We start from the raw sequence: 15,951 nt of genomic DNA, 5'->3' as shown, positions 1-15,951 counted from the left end.
CGATTCAGCTACCTGCAGTTCAACAGCGGATCTTTTTTTCTTCCTCCCCTCCCCAGGTCAATTGATGCTTTCGTGTTATATGTATAGTTGTTGTGTTTGGCCTTGATAATTATATTCTTTGATTAATACCCCCTTTATCTCGTCTAGAGATCAATTGGACCTGTGAGTCGTGCCTTCCCCTTTGCGTGGTTTCCAACCCCCCCGTCGTTGCCGGTTTGAGACTGATCGTTCCTTCCTCCAGGCCTCTTCTTCTCCGCGGTCCTCCCTTCTCTTCTTTCTCTTTCTTTCCCCCCCGAACACAGAAACACAGAGAACATCATGTACGGCACATCCACCGGTCCCCAAACCGGAATCAACACTCCTCGATCCTCTCAATCTCTCCGCCCTTTAATCCTCTCGCATGGCTCTCTCGAGTTCTCCTTCCTCGTTCCTACCTCGCTTCACTTCCATGCCTCGCAGTTGAAAGATAGCTTCACCGCTTCGCTACCGGAACCTACAGATGAATTGGCTCAAGATGACGAGCCATCATCAGTGACCGAGCTCGTGGCTCGCTACATTGGCCATGTGGCACACGAGCTCGACGAGGGCGAGGATGATGCGTCAGGCAACTACTTGGATGTGCTGAAGCTCGTGATGAACGAATTTGAACGTGCCTTCATGCGCGGTAATGATGTGCACGCCGTGGCTGCTGCCCTTCCCGGCATCGTGGCCAAGAAGAACCAGGTTGTGGAGGCCTACTATGCTGGGCGAGCTGCGGCGGGCCGGCCCACCAAGCCCTACGACTCAGCTTTGTTCCGTGCGGCCTCGGATGAGACTGCCGGGATCTACTCTGTCTTCGGTGGACAGGGCAACATCGAGGAATACTTTGATGAATTGCGCAGCATTTACAACACCTACCCCTCCTTCTTGGAGGACCTTATTACTTCTTCCGCCGAGCTGCTTCAATCGCTCTCTCATGAGCCCGAGGCGAGCAAGCTGTACCCCAAGGGTCTGGATATCATGCGCTGGCTGCAGGATCGGGACGCTCAGCCCGATATCGATTATCTGGTGTCCGCCCCGGTGAGTTTGCCTTTGATTGGGTTGGTTCAGTTGGCCCACTACACAGTGACCTGCAAAGTCTTGGGTCGCCAGCCCGGTGATATCTTGGAGCGTATTCTCGGAACGACCGGTCACTCCCAGGGTGTGGTGACTGCCGCAGCTATTGCGACTGCCACCAGCTGGGAGTCCTTCGCCAAAGCCGCTAAGAACGCTTTGACAATGCTGTTCTGGATTGGTCTTCGCAGCCAGCAGGCTTATCCCCGCACTTCCATCGCTCCCTCCGTTCTCCAGGACTCGATTGAGAACGGCGAGGGTACTCCTACTCCTATGCTGTCCATCCGTGACCTCTCTCGCGCCGCCGTTCAGGAGCACATTGATGCCACCAACCAACATTTGCCCGAGGACCGTCACATCTCCATCTCTCTGGTCAACAGTGCCCGCAACTTTGTGGTGACTGGTCCCCCAATCTCGCTCTACGGTCTGAACCTCCGTCTGCGCAAGGTCAAGGCCGCTACTGGCCTCGACCAGAACCGTGTGCCCTTCACCCAGCGCAAGGTTCGCTTCGTCAACCGTTTCCTCCCCATCACTGCTCCTTTCCACAGCCAGTATCTCACGTCTGCTTATGACCGCATTCTCGAGGATCTCGAGGATGTTACCATCCCCGCCAAGTCTCTGGTGATCCCCGTCTTCGACACCAAGACCGGCGAGGATCTGCGCACTCTGGGTGACAAGAGCGTGGTTCCCTCGCTGATTCGCATGATCACACACGATCCAGTCAACTGGGAGCAGGCTACCGTCTTCCCCGGTGCTACCCACATCCTTGACTTCGGTCCTGGTGGTATCTCCGGTCTGGGTGTTCTCACCAACCGTAACAAGGACGGCACTGGTGTTCGCGTCATTCTTGCCGGCGAGATGGATGGCACCAACGCCGAGGTTGGCTACAAGCCGGAACTGTTCGACCGTGATGAGCACTCCGTCAAGTATGCCACCGATTGGGTTAAGGAGCACGGCCCCCGTCTGGTGCAGACCTCTACCGGTCAAACCTACGTCGACACCAAGATGAGTCGCCTGCTGGGTATTCCTCCTGTGATGGTTGCTGGTATGACCCCCACTACCGTCCCCTGGGACTTTGTGGCCGCCACTATGAACGCTGGCTACCACATTGAGCTGGCTGGTGGTGGTTATTACAACGCTAAGACCATGACCGAGGCCATCACCAAGATCGAGAAGGCCATTCCTCCTGGACGTGGTATCACTATCAACTTGATTTACGTCAACCCCCGTGCCATGGCCTGGCAGATCCCTCTCATCGGTCGCTTGCGTGCCGAGGGCGTGCCCATTGAGGGTCTGACCATCGGTGCCGGTGTGCCCTCCATTGAGGTCGCCAATGAGTACATTGAGACTCTCGGTATCAAGCACATCGCCTTCAAGCCCGGTTCCGTCGACGCCATTCAGCAAGTCATCAACGTCGCCAAGGCCAACCCCAAGTTCCCCATCATCCTTCAATGGACCGGTGGTCGTGGTGGTGGTCACCACTCGTTCGAGGACTTCCACCAGCCCGTGCTTCAGATGTACGGCCGCATTCGCAAACAGGATAACATTATCCTTGTTGCTGGCAGTGGCTTCGGTGGCTCCGAGGACACCTACCCTTACCTCTCTGGTGAATGGTCCCACAAGTACGGCTACCCTCCCATGCCCTTCGATGGCTGTCTCTTCGGTTCACGTATGATGATCGCCAAGGAGGCCCACACTTCTCACAATGCCAAGAAGGCTATTGCCGATGCTCCTGGTGTCGACGATGCCGAGTGGGAGAAGACATACAAGGGTGCCACTGGCGGTGTGATCACTGTCCTCTCCGAGATGGGTGAGCCCATCCACAAGCTGGCCACCCGCGGTGTGCTGTTCTGGCAGGAGATGGATCAGAAGATCTTCAAGCTTGACAAGGCCAAGCGGGTCCCTGAGTTGAAGAAGCAGCGCAACTACATCATCAAGAAGCTCAATGATGACTTCCATAAGGTGTGGTTCGGTCGCAACACCGCTGGTGAGACCGTGGATCTCGAAGACATGACCTACACCGAGGTTGTTCACCGTATGGTGGATCTCATGTACGTCAAGCACGAGTCCCGCTGGATTGATCCTTCCCTGAAGAAGTTGACCGGTGACTTCATTCGCCGTGTTGAGGAGCGTTTCACCACTGCCGAGGGCCAGGCTTCTCTGTTGCAGAGTTACTCTGACCTCGACACTCCCTACCCTGCCGTTAAGAACATCCTGGCTGCCTACCCCGAGGCTGCTAGCCAGTTGATCAACGCCCAGGATGTGCAGCACTTCCTGCTGCTCTGCCAGCGACGTGGCCAGAAGCCCGTTCCTTTCGTTCCCGTCCTGGATGAGAACTTCGAGTTCTTCTTCAAGAAGGATTCTCTGTGGCAGAGTGAGGACCTTGAGGCCGTTGTTGACCAGGATGTCGGCCGTACTTGTATCCTTCAGGGTCCCATGGCCGCCCGCTTCTCCAACATCATCGATGAGCCCGTCAAGGACATCCTTGATGGTATTCACCAGGGACACATCGCCGGCCTTTTGCGTGATGTCTACGGTAGCGAGAAGTCCAAGATCCCCACCATCGAGTACTTCGGTGGACAGCTCCTAAACACCGACACTGAGTCCGAACTTGACGGTCTCACCGTCTCCGAGGAGTCCAACAAGATTAGCTTCCGCCTGTCTTCCTCTCCCTCCGCAGTCCTGCCTGACTCTGACCGCTGGCTCAGCCTTTTGGCTGGTAATGTCTACTCCTGGAGACACGCTCTGTTCCTGGCCGATGTCTTCGTTCAGGGCCACCGTTTCCAGACCAACCCTATGAAGCGCATTGTTGCACCCACTGGGGGCATGTTTGTTGAGATTGTCAACCCCAATGACCCTGCCAAGACGGTTATCAGCGTCCGTGAGCCCTACCAGTCTGGCAAGCTTGTCAAGACCGTGGAGGCCAAGATGAACGAGAACGGTCAGATCAGCCTGACCCTCTTCGAGGGCCGCACCGCTGAGAATGGTGTCACCACCTTGTCCTTCCTGTTCACCTACCACCCCGAGACTGGGTACGCTCCCATCCGCGAAGTCATGGGTGACCGCAACGACCGCATCAAGGAGTTCTACTACCGCATCTGGTTCGGCAACAAGGATGTGCCCTTCGACACCCCTACCACCGCCACTTTCAGCGGTGGCCGTGAAGTCATCACCTCCCAGGCTGTTGCCGACTTTGTCCACGCCGTTGGCAACACCGGCGAGGCTTTCGTTGACCGTCCCGGTAAAGAGGTCTTCGCGCCCATGGACTTTGCCATCGTGGCCGGTTGGAAGGCTATCACTAAGCCCATCTTCCCCCGCACCATTGATGGTGACCTCCTGAAGCTGGTTCACTTGTCCAACGGTTTCAAGATGGTTCCCGGTGCCCAGCCCCTCAAGGTTGGCGATGTCTTGGATACCACTGCTCAGATCAACGCCGTCATTAACCAGGAGTCTGGTAAGATGGTTGAGGTTTGCGGTACTATCACCCGCGAGGGCAAGCCCATCATGCACGTCACTAGCCAGTTCCTCTACCGCGGTGCTTACACCGACTTTGAGAACACCTTCCAGCGGAAGGATGAGGTCCCCATGCAGGTTCACTTGGCCACTAGCCGGGATGTTGCCATCCTGCGATCCAAGGAGTGGTTCCGCGTGGACGACTCCGAGACCGAACTCCTCGGTGCAACCCTGACCTTCCGTCTGCAGAGTTTGATCCGCTTCAAGAACCACACTGTGTTCAGCAACGTCCAGACTATCGGTCAGGCTCTCCTCGAGCTTCCCACCAAGGAGGTCATCCAGGTCGCTTCCGTTGAGTACGAGGCCGGTGACTCCCACGGTAATCCGGTCATCGACTACCTCCAGCGTAACGGTACTTCCATTGAGCAGCCCGTGTACTTCGAGAACCCCATCCCCCTCAGTGGCAAGACTGCTCTGGAACTGCGTGCTCCCGCATCCAACGAGACCTACGCTCGCGTCTCTGGCGACTACAACCCTATTCACGTTTCGCGTGTCTTCTCCAGCTACGCCAACCTGCCCGGAACCATCACTCACGGCATGTACAGCAGTGCCGCTGTTCGCAGCCTTGTTGAGACCTGGGCCGCTGAGAACAACATCGGCCGTGTTCGTGGCTTCCAGGTTTCCCTGGTCGGCATGGTTCTGCCCAACGATATGATCACTGTCAAGCTCCAGCACGTCGGTATGATTGCTGGTCGTAAGATCATCAAGGTCGAGGCCCTCAACAAGGAGACGGAAGACAAGGTTCTCCAGGGTGAGGCCGAGGTTGAGCAGCCCGTTACCTCTTACGTCTTCACCGGTCAAGGTTCTCAGGAGCAGGGCATGGGTATGGAGCTCTACGCCAGCAGCCCTGTTGCCCAGGAGGTCTGGGACCGTGCTGATCGCCACTTCATGGAGAACTACGGTCTTTCCATCATCGACATTGTCAAGAACAACCCCAAGGAACTCACCGTCTACTTCGGTGGTCCCCGTGGTAAGGCCATCCGCCAGAACTACATGGCAATGACCTTCGAGTCTGTGAACGCCGATGGCTCCATCAAGTCAGAGAAGATCTTCAAGGAGGTTGATGAGAACACTGCCTCATACACCTACCGCTCTCCCACTGGTCTTCTCTCTGCCACCCAGTTCACTCAGCCTGCCCTGACCCTGATGGAGAAGGCCAGCTTCGAGGACATGCGCTCCAAGGGCTTGGTTCAGCGTGACAGCAGCTTCGCCGGTCACTCGCTCGGTGAATACTCTGCCCTGGCTGCTTTGGCCGATGTCATGCCCATTGAGAGCTTGGTGTCTGTCGTGTTCTATCGTGGTTTGACTATGCAAGTTGCCGTCGAGCGTGACGAGCAGGGTCGCTCCAACTACTCCATGTGCGCTGTCAACCCCAGCCGTATCTCGAAGACCTTCAATGAGCAGGCTCTGCAGTACGTTGTTGAGAACATCGCAGAGACCACCGGTTGGCTCCTGGAGATCGTCAACTACAACGTTGCCAACATGCAATACGTTGCCGCTGGTGACCTCCGCGCCCTCGACTGCCTGACCAACCTGCTCAACTTCCTCAAGGCGCAGAACATTGACATCCCCGCTCTCATGCAGAGCATGTCCCTGGAAGATGTCAAGGAGCACCTCGTGGGCATCATCCAGGAGTGCGTCAAGCAAACCGAAGCCAAGCCCCGCCCCATCAACCTGGAGCGCGGCTTCGCCACCATCCCTCTCAAGGGTATCGACGTGCCCTTCCACAGTACCTTCCTGCGCTCCGGTGTCAAGCCCTTCCGTTCCTTCTTGCTGAAGAAGATTAACAAGACCACCATCGACCCCAGCAAGCTGGTCGGCAAGTACATCCCCAACGTCACAGCCCGTCCCTTCGAGATCACCAAGGAGTATTTCGAGGACGTCTACCGTCTCACCAACTCCCCTCGCATTGCTTCCATTCTAGCCAACTGGGAGAAGTACGAGGAGGGCACCGAGAACGCTGCTCGTGCCGCTTAATCTTGTGAATTTGATTCCCCGAGTTGTTATAATGTTGTGCTTTTGATAGAGACCTGTTTTCATTGGGTCATTATGTGATATGTCTCAAAGCCTTGGAGTTTTATATGCATGTAAATGAATTTCATTGTTTGTTCAATTTATTTTCTTCTCTTCGGATATGTCCATTGTAAAATGTAGTATCGTCGAGTAGGCCAGTTGCAGTGGATTTACTGAGTACTGTCAAATAATTTATCCGGATACCACAGGTATTGATTGCTTCAGATGAAACTCATCTAGAATATTAGACCATCAACTTGTAGTTAAAGTATTTCCAAAGAAAGCAGCACCTATATCTGCAATCTGCATCTGCAACACATATCCACTCCCAGATCCATCACCATCTCCATCCTCACATTCATCAACTTCACCTCACCTCATCTCAACCCTTGAAAACCATTAATTTCCCTTCCAAGGACCAGGCCTCAACATCCGATCCTCCTTCCCATAAACACTAACATCCTTAACAATAGCAATAAACTTCCGATGATTATCTCCAATCCTCGGCCGGAAAAGCTTCAGCAGGTCACCACTAGAAATCCCCGAAGCAGGAATAGCAGCGTGGATCTCCGCGGGCGTCGGAAACGAGCCAGATCCAGAAGCAGAGAGGGGCGTTGACACGCGACCTCCACGCATTGGTCCTTCGGGGCTGCTGGCGCGGCTGCCGGGTTGTCGGCCTGCCATGGGTGATCCGGCGCGGGAGCCGGCCGGTGTGCCGCTGCGGGAGGTGGCGTTGGGCGGGTTGAGTTTTAGTTTCTTTTTGTTGTTTTCATTTGTTTCGTTGCTGGAGGCTGCGCCGGCTTCGACGTCGCTGCCGGAGTTTGCGCCGCTGCCGGGGATGCGGACGCGTTTTGTGCCCGTCTGGTTTGGATTAGTATGTGGGTTTGTGGGGGATGGTGGATTGTACGTACCTGGATGGCGGATGGGGACATTGGACGGGACGGGGGCTGGGATGTAGGGTTGGTCTTCTTGGGCTTCTTGCGTGATGTGTCGGTTCCACTTGCGTCTGAGGTAGGAGAACCGAGTCTCTTCCGGCCAGCGGCTGATTTCTTGAGGGGGTCTGTGTGCTTGGGACGGCCTGAAGGCGTGTTGGTGCCCTTGGACGAAGATTCTTTCTCTTTCTCGGCTTCAGCCTTCTTGCGCTCCTCTTCCTTTGCCTTCTCGGTCTCGGTGTCATCGGAACTCTGTGGTGAAACGTCAATACTGTCCCAATATAGATTGGCGACACATGCAGGACGTGACCTACCTCGTCATCCGAGTACGGATTGTTTTCAGACCCACTGCTGTAGTCAAAGTTCTTCTCTCTCCTCTTTAGAGCCTTGCGCACACTCTTGCCCAGCACATGGCGAGCCTCTCGTTCACGCAACTCCCGCTTCTCCTCTGCCTCGTAGTCCTTCTCATCCTTGAGATCGAAGACATTGGCCTTGAGCTGGTCCTCTTTGATTCTCTTCTCGGCTTCCTTGGCATCTTCATCATCATTGAAGAGGCCATCATCGTGCTCTTCATCGTCAGCGAAACGATCTTCTTCAAAGTCCATTTCACCGGCCTCCAGCCCCGCGCCCCCAGAGGTGGGAATGCCTTGCTTGCCAGCATAGACCTTCCGCTGCTTAGCATAAATGTCCAATTCCTTCTTCTGTTCCAGCTCTTGCTGCTTTTCCATGAACCATCTGGGGTCCTTGACTTTCTTAGCCATGAACTTCTCAGCTTCCTCAATAGTCAAAGCCTTGAAGTTACTCTTGGCACTAAATTTGTACCACTTCTCGGCCGGAATCATACGCATCTTCCCACCGTCCAGAACAAAAACCGCATGGGTCCCAGACAGAGCAGCCTCGTAGTTTCCAACCCAAGTATGCTTGTTATCGAAATCCTCCAGATGCCATTGCAAAGCCTCCTCGTACTTGATTCGCATTTTCGCAACCTCCTCGGGCGTCATATCAGACTTGAAGACCTGCTGGGTCTTTTGTTTCGGGGCATTAGGTCGTTTCGAGGTAGTACCCAGAGCAGGCGCAATCTGAGCCATATTCTCAGCACGCTCCTTCTCACGTGCCGCCCTGCGCGCATCGAAGGCTTCACGCTCGGCCTCATCCATAGGCGGAGCATCTGGGTCTTCGAATCGTGATGCATGTGCGTCTTGACCGCGCCGTGGATCACGACGGTGCAGTCGGACTGGTCTGGTGAATTGTGATTCATCGCGGGGGTCGACGTTCTTCTTTGAGGCGAAACGCGCAATGTGGTGCTTCAATCCTTCCATCAGAGCTCGCTTTGTCGTGACGACCGGGTAATCGAAGTATTTATCAGTGAGCAAGGGACCGCTGAATCCATTGACGGGGGCATTATTGCTGGTCACGCCGAGTTGGGGCCTCTCGACAGGAGCGGGCGGGATATTGGAGACCGGGGGCCGTGTAGGAAGAGTCTTGGTGGCTATCCGACCAGCCGGAGGGACTCCGGCTGGCTTGGGAGCTGGTCTTCTTTTTGGTCTGACCAATGGATCTGCGGCCTTTGGACGGCGCATTCTCATCGGTGGCGCGCCATTTGGTCCTGCTGGGGTTCGGGCATTCGAGGGGTTTGTAGGAGTCGACATCTTTCCGGTACAGCTGCGTTGGCACGGCTGTAGAAAGTGATGCGACCTCGTGATCACATCAACCTTGAAGAGGGTGACAGTTAATGACCCAAAGGAGCTCCAGCCAGGGATTTGCGACAGAGGTAGCTGGCGGAAGCTGGTGAGAGATGGAAAAAGCAAGGATGAGGAGATGTGCTTGGAGTCGCGAGGTATGACGGCGAGCTTAGTCAGCTCAGTCCCCGGTGTTCTTCCATATCGAAGTTTAACTTGATAGTTTAACTTATACGATTTAACGTTACTTCATTCACTTATTGATATTGTTTCATAACCTATTTATATCCTTGTGCTTTGAGCTGATTTATTTCATCTCCAGCTCTACTGGCCAAACTTTTGACCAGGCTCTAATTGTTTATACGGACAAGCAATCCAGTCACAGCCCTACAACAACAAAGTTAGTACCAAACCCAACATCAAAAGAGAAGAACACCGTGAAAGGACTCACCTGTTTGTAAATCTCCGTTCCCCACCATTTGAATCCATCAACCCAACCGGGGTAAATGAAAGCAAAGAAGACAACCACAACCGCGAACGCCAACCCGGAGTCTAAGGCAGCAGACAAAGTCATGGCATATTTCTCCCACCAAGCAGTCCTCTTTCTCCGGATCACATAATTGAATATGAAACAGACAAGTGCCCAAATGGAGAAGTTGAGTCCCGTGGCGGGCGGGATCCAACTTAGACTGCCGAATAGAATGGGGAAGTTGACCTTACGCCAGAAACTCTTCTTGCTGTGTCGGCCTAGGAGCCAAGTTCCCAGCGGTGCCACGGCACCTAGCAAAAAGGCCCATACAAGTGGTCTGTAGAGGCCTTCTGGGCCGAAGAAGCGCTGGGGACCGACGACTCCCCAGAGAACGCTGCCGTTGAAATGGACTCGGGCGATGGGGCAGTTGAAACCGTTGATGGCTTCGGGTGTGCACAGTTTCGGGATGTAGGTGAACATCCAGTTCAGCACGCCAATCTGGGTTAGACTGGAAACCAATGTTGCCATCATTTGCACGCCAAATAAGATTCGGGGTGGGATTTTCATGTAGTGACCAAGTTTTAGGTCTGAGGAGAACTTGATGCCTTGTGCAGAGCTGATGTATGAGTAGGTCACGAAGATCATGTTTGCCACGGGCCTTCCTGGGAATACAATGCCACAGATAAGTTGGCAAACTAGATAGAGGCTGCTGTGTTGGTTTGTGACTGCCATGATGATGCCCACTGGAATGAAGAAGAGACTGGTGATGACGAGAGCTAGGAGTAGCCCGTACCAGGGAAGGTGGGTGGGGTAGCTTGAGAATTGTTAGTTTGGATGAAACAAAGAAGAATAGAGCACACGTACTATTCCACCGTAAAAGTGGCAATTGCCAACATGGAAATGAACACAAGTATATACCACGTGAGAGGAGCATCCTTGTAGCGCCTCATCAAGCGGCAATGGACATCTTCCATTCCCAGTTGGCTTTCCAGGCGAGGATCTGAGCCAGTTCTTGAAATACCAAAGCTCTGCTGGCTGCCACTGTTGTCACCTCGAAGAGGTTGATATGTCTCCATGGCTGGGACATCTTGTCGCTCGTCAAAGGCCTTTCTAGTTTGTTGCCAGATGTCTTTCCCATACCAGCAGATAGTGTGGGTGACGAGAGATGTCAAAGCAGCGAACTGTACTCCATATGACAATACGTAGGTGATTGGGAGGTAGACCGGGGAGTAGTCCTTATAGGCCTGCTCATCGAACAAGAACTCTCCGGTTAGGATTCGGCTGACGTTGTAAGGTTTGCCAGTGTTATCAAACACGGCTGTTGAGAGAATGGGCATGTATGAAGAGAAAAAAGCATTTTTGTAATCTGTTTGTCGTTAGAAGTGCATGGAGAGGGAGGTTGAGGTGTTAGGTCTTACAGAGGATCGGAGCAACAGCCCAAATGACAACCACTAAGCCTGTCACAATGTTGGCTGCGGCCCACCAAGGCGTTAGCAATGGAGAGCCAATGTAGGCAATCTGAGCCCAATCAAAGGTCAAAGGGAACATTCCAAGACCCGAAGCAACGCCAAACTAACGCAAGTCAGCGAGATAACAATTGAAGATAGGTTCTAGCACATACCAAGTTTGAAACGACAACATTCTTAGGTGCCAACCAGGTGATAACGTTGAAGTAGCTGAGAGCAGGCATCAACAAACCTGGAACGAAGTACCAGAGAAATGCTCCTGCCCAGACAATGATGAAAAATTTGTATCGGGAGATACTCCACCCGTTGGCCTTTTTGTTGACAGACTTGTGCATGGTAGAAAACATGGCAGTAGACATCAGGGTGCCTGGCCAGATCATGGCCGAAGGCCGCACCAAGAATCGTCGAGTCAGTCCGGCGAATGCATAACCTAGGACTTGGGTCGATATGATGAGCAACAGTTGGTACATGATCGGAACGTCCTGGTTGTAAAATTTGTGTTGCTCAACAAGAACCTGTTATTTCCGTCAGATTTTGAAGGGGTGTGTAAAACTTCGGGGTATACTAACATCAGTGGCGAAAGCGAATCCAAAAGAAACATTGCTGCTGATGTATACACAAGCATGTTCTTTCTCGTTCCAATGGCCCTGGCCAAACCAAAGCCTGGCTCGAGTCCCCAATGAAGTAGGAGGGGCATCGATATCGCCGTTGAGCGGTTCCCGTTGAAGAAGGGTTCCGTTCTCGAATACTTCGATAGGGTCGCCTGTGTGTTTGAAGAGTACATCCCAAAACTTGCCAAGTGGATGTACCAAAACGAGAGCAATAATTGGAGTAATAGCCACGCTGGGATAGCGCAGCGAAAAGAAAAGATTGGCGGCCGAACCTGTTAAAGAAAAGAGCAATGACAAAATCCACATTCGTGGTGCTAAATCCAACATCAGATGAAATTCAAAGACTCGAGATTGATGAGCATACTGTTAATGGAAAGAGTGACATTGTCTGTGGCCGGCACCGAAGCTCGCACTTGAGCATACCTGAGATCAAAATATATCAGCAATGAACCTCTATATACAGACTAGCTCGGCATCCTCCCAACTTACGGCGAATTATCCGGCGGATCCTCATCCGAAGACTTTGAATAATCATCATCGATATCCAAAACATCTTCTTCATCACTAGTCATAAAAGGCGATGATGCGGGCGTCTCCTGCATGACCGGGTTACCCGGGACAGCCAGTCCAGTAGCAAACGAGAACTTGGAATCAGCACCCATGCCAACATCAGACGCAGCAGTAGAAGGCCTCCGATTGCGCCTCTCAGCATACATGCTATTCCGCCGCCTGATAGAAGAATAAGACAGCCTGGGTCCAGCACTCGAGCTCGCAGCACCATTTTCAAAGCTAGCGCGCTGCAACCGAGCATGACGACGGGAACCAGACGACCTGGTAGTGCCAGTCTCAGTCCTAGTCCTAGTCCCGGTCGCAGCCTCAGCCTCAGCCTCAGCCTCTATCTCGCCTGACCCATCGCCATCTCCATCTCCGTCTCCGTCTGGGATGCCCACGGCTCCGTAAGACGAGGCACCCAGCGCGGGCGACGAGCGGAGAAGAGGGGCGCGCGACATTAAGGCCCGCACGCGCTGGGCAATTGTCCCTGTGTCCGGGTTCACGTCGGGCGGTAAATCGATATCTGAAGCGCAGTCTGAATCGCTGTCACAGTTTCCATTGTTGCAAGGATCTGACTCGATTGGATCTTGATTCTGATCCGCGGGAAGCCACTTGCGCCTCGGGACCGAGGGGCAAGACAGCTTCCGCGTCCGCAGTGGAATATCGGTCGTCGTTATGGTGGGGGGATGATGAAATACTGTGTGTATTTCCGGTTTAGGGCATGCAGTAGCTCATTTTGTTTCGTGCATTGGGGGAATCAGAGATGGGAGAGAGCAGAGCTAGTCGGGACTAGAGTCGTAGTGTGATGAGGGACCCACCCGACATCGGGCTTTTGATCTCCCAGCCTTACTTCTATACTGTAAGTCGATGTCTACGTTCTTTATATCTATGAATGTGACTCTGTGACTCTGTGACTCTATATACATAATTCAGAGGTATCTATCGCTAAAACAGTTCTACAACCTGATCATCCTCGTTTTTAGCAGGCTCTAGTTGAGGCTGCTCGGGCTCTTGGCCCTCACCCTCCTCGTCACGCATGAGCACCTGCACCAACCGGTCGCAAGCCTCTTGCACATTCTCATCCTCCACATGCAAATGGGTCTCACGGATCAGAGGGTAGACCTTGACAGCACGCATCTTATCCCGACCTTCCCGAGTGGTAGTCATGAGGAGCAATGTTTCAAGGTGGGTAGTGACGATAGTGTTATCGCTGTCACGCTGCTTGTCAGGGGGCAGCAGCTGGAGATCGGGCAGCATGTCCATGGTATCTTCTTCAGAGAATTCCTCGGGTCCAGCAAGGGGGAGAAGCAGGTAAGGCAAGAGGTTAACAGCGTCCTCGTCGAAGAGCATGGGATGCGAGGAGACGTCGAAGGCGACGTTCTTGATTGTGGATGCTACACCCTTTCGGCGGATGTTGCTCTTGTGCTCGGTAAAGACAGTCAGCTTGGTGATGGGCACGACGCCATCGTACTCCTGGCGCTCAGTGAAATACGCCCGACCCTTCTCAGTCTGGGATAGATCGGCGAATACGTATGACAGGTAATCATAGTTGGCATGCTTGTTGAGACCCCCCTCGGCACCCTTGACGAAGCAGTCCATAATCTGGTCGATGGCGTTCTCAGAGGTCGATACAGACTCGGGGACTTTGCGCTTCAGCTCGAACAGTTTTTGGAGGACATCGGACTTGACCAGGTTGGCCAGCAGCATGGCGACTTCGTCGACGTTGGGATCCTTGACACTCTGATTCAACTATATCAGTATGGATCATGCGCATATATTTTTGGCTTTACTCACAGTCAACTTCAAGAGCAAGGTCTCAATGAATTGGTCATCCTCGGCGAGAATCTTCAACACTTCCTCGTCACCGGACAAATTGACCAGCATTGTTAATGCATTTTTCGCGATTGGCTAAACAGCACATCAGTTGGTATGTCCCTCCACTAGATCGATTTCAACGCACGGTATAATCGCGAGCTAGAAGCTTCAGGTCGCGGACGGGCAGTAGTTGTTGGCGCTTGAACAGGTCAGGCTGCGCAGTGGAGAAGCCGACGAGGTTTTCGCAAGCTAGGGATATACTGTCAGTTCATGCGCTGGTATTCCGGACGGGATTTCGTACCGATTTGTCTGATCTGGGTGTTTCCGTGGTGGAGGAATTCCACCAGCTATAGAATTGGTTAGCCTCTGGATGTCGCAACACACTTTTGTCTGTCTTACCTCTTCGAGTTCGGTCGGCATAATGTGCTCAAATAGTGTATGAGCCTGTGTCAAGCCGTGTACAAGTTCAAGTGAGTATGAAGTGTGCCCTAAGATTTTTTTCGGAAGTGGGGTGTTTCGACGTCACTAGAAACGCGGAGATCTCTCTGACCAAGCGGATCTATACATTCCAGTATGCACATAAGTTATAGCTATATATGTACATGTAGTTGCGTCTATTTGATTACTCGCATTATGTTCATAATATTAAATAGACACTCTACCTACAATATCGTAGTCAATTGCCTCTAATCTCCGGCTGCCCCGCCTCTAGCGCTGTCCGGGGAGATCCTCACCCTCCATACTTCAACCTCACACTTCCTACAATCCCTGCCCTACACCAAAATGGAGACTCCAAACCTCCCCGAAATCCACGACTACCTCATCGAACTGGCCTTCAAAGCTGGCGACATAATCAACAATGCCCTCCCAGAAACCAGCGGTACAGGAGCCAAAAAGAACAGTCCGTCCATCTCGCCCCTCCGCCAAACCCCCAACCACAAACCAAACCAAACTAACATAATCCAGGCGCGGACCTCGTAACAGAATACGACCGCGCGGTCGAAACCATGATCTCAACCTCCCTCCAAACAAAATACCCAAACTACAGCTTCCACGGCGAAGAAACCTACGACCCAAGCAAACCCCTCACAGACGCACCAACCTTCATCGTAGACCCAATAGACGGCACAATCAATTTCATTCACAGCTTCCCATTTGCCTGCGTGTCTCTCGGTTTCGCTGTGAACCGGATCCCCGTCGTGGGCGTTGTGTACAATCCCTCTACGAAGACGCTCTACTCAGCCATCAAGGGCCAAGGCGCGTTCGTGAACCGGACGACTCAATTGCCGCTGCGGGGGAGTAATGTTGAGCCGTTGACTGGACTGTCGAATGCGCTTGTGGCTATTGAATGGGGGTCTGATCGGAGTGGGGGCAATTTCGATACAAAGGTCAAGACGTTTGAGAAGCTTGCAAGGTCGAGGGATGATGGTGGTGCGATGGTTAGGTCGTTTAGGAGTTTGGGGTCTGCGGCCTTGAATCTTTGTGCTGTTGCTGAGGGGACGGTTGATTTGTATTGGGAGGGTGGGTGTTGGGCTTGGGATGTTTGTGCTGGTTGGGTGATTTTGAGTGAGGCGGGTGGGAGGATGGTTGGTGGGAATAAGGGGGAGTGGGAGGCTACGTTGGATGGGAGGAAGTACCTTGCTGTGAGGGGTTCGCCTGGTGGTGTTGGGCAGGAGGAGATTGTGAAGGAGTTTTGGGGGTATATTCAGGGTGAGATGGTTTATTGAGTTAGAAGTATTTCGCCTTCTAGGTAGAGAGCATTGTTCGAGTTCCATCACTGCATTCAGTACTTAATTACAGGGTATATCC

At 53.1% G+C, this 15,951-nt stretch overlaps 5 protein-coding genes across 5 annotated transcripts; 2 read left to right on the top strand and 3 right to left on the bottom strand.

Annotated features, from left to right (window-relative positions):
• Positions 1–318: 318 nt before the first annotated feature.
• Positions 319–6,582, top strand: PENARI_c005G00299 (tetrafunctional fatty acid synthase subunit FAS1; the record flags this gene model as incomplete). Its single annotated transcript, XM_022629531.1, has 1 exon — positions 319–6,582. One exon carries the CDS (start codon positions 319–321, stop codon positions 6,580–6,582), a length of 6,264 nt encoding a protein of 2,087 aa, XP_022490339.1.
• Positions 6,583–7,017: 435 nt separating this feature from the next.
• Positions 7,018–9,199, bottom strand: PENARI_c005G00554 (transcription factor IIF subunit TFG1; the record flags this gene model as incomplete). Its single annotated transcript, XM_022629545.1, has 3 exons — positions 7,018–7,479; positions 7,530–7,802; positions 7,865–9,199. 3 exons carry the CDS (start codon positions 9,197–9,199, stop codon positions 7,018–7,020), a joined length of 2,070 nt encoding a protein of 689 aa, XP_022490371.1.
• A 354-nt stretch (positions 9,200–9,553) lies between these two features.
• Positions 9,554–12,785, bottom strand: PENARI_c005G01236 (uncharacterized protein; the record flags this gene model as incomplete). Its single annotated transcript, XM_022629569.1, has 8 exons — positions 9,554–9,616; positions 9,681–10,512; positions 10,563–11,064; positions 11,117–11,270; positions 11,320–11,679; positions 11,734–12,047; positions 12,140–12,198; positions 12,265–12,785. 8 exons carry the CDS (start codon positions 12,783–12,785, stop codon positions 9,554–9,556), a joined length of 2,805 nt encoding a protein of 934 aa, XP_022490361.1.
• A 487-nt stretch (positions 12,786–13,272) lies between these two features.
• PENARI_c005G00480 (protein HGH1) lies at positions 13,273–14,562 on the bottom strand (the record flags this gene model as incomplete). The annotated part of the gene is made up of 5 exons (XM_022629538.1): positions 13,273–14,067; positions 14,122–14,235; positions 14,288–14,391; positions 14,444–14,489; positions 14,542–14,562. 5 exons carry the CDS (start codon positions 14,560–14,562, stop codon positions 13,273–13,275), a joined length of 1,080 nt encoding a protein of 359 aa, XP_022490330.1.
• A 363-nt stretch (positions 14,563–14,925) lies between these two features.
• PENARI_c005G07303 (inositol monophosphatase family protein) lies at positions 14,926–15,869 on the top strand (the record flags this gene model as incomplete). Its single annotated transcript, XM_022629850.1, has 2 exons — positions 14,926–15,043; positions 15,109–15,869. 2 exons carry the CDS (start codon positions 14,926–14,928, stop codon positions 15,867–15,869), a joined length of 879 nt encoding a protein of 292 aa, XP_022490173.1.
• Between the last annotated feature and the right edge of the window lie 82 nt (positions 15,870–15,951).

This window comes from Penicillium arizonense, assembly GCF_001773325.1.
Source record: "Penicillium arizonense strain CBS 141311 chromosome Unknown PENARI_contig005, whole genome shotgun sequence".
Taxonomy (NCBI): domain Eukaryota; kingdom Fungi; phylum Ascomycota; class Eurotiomycetes; order Eurotiales; family Aspergillaceae; genus Penicillium; species Penicillium arizonense.
The sequence above is the reverse complement of the archived record's forward strand: the minus strand, read 5'-3'. Positions and strand labels throughout refer to the sequence as shown.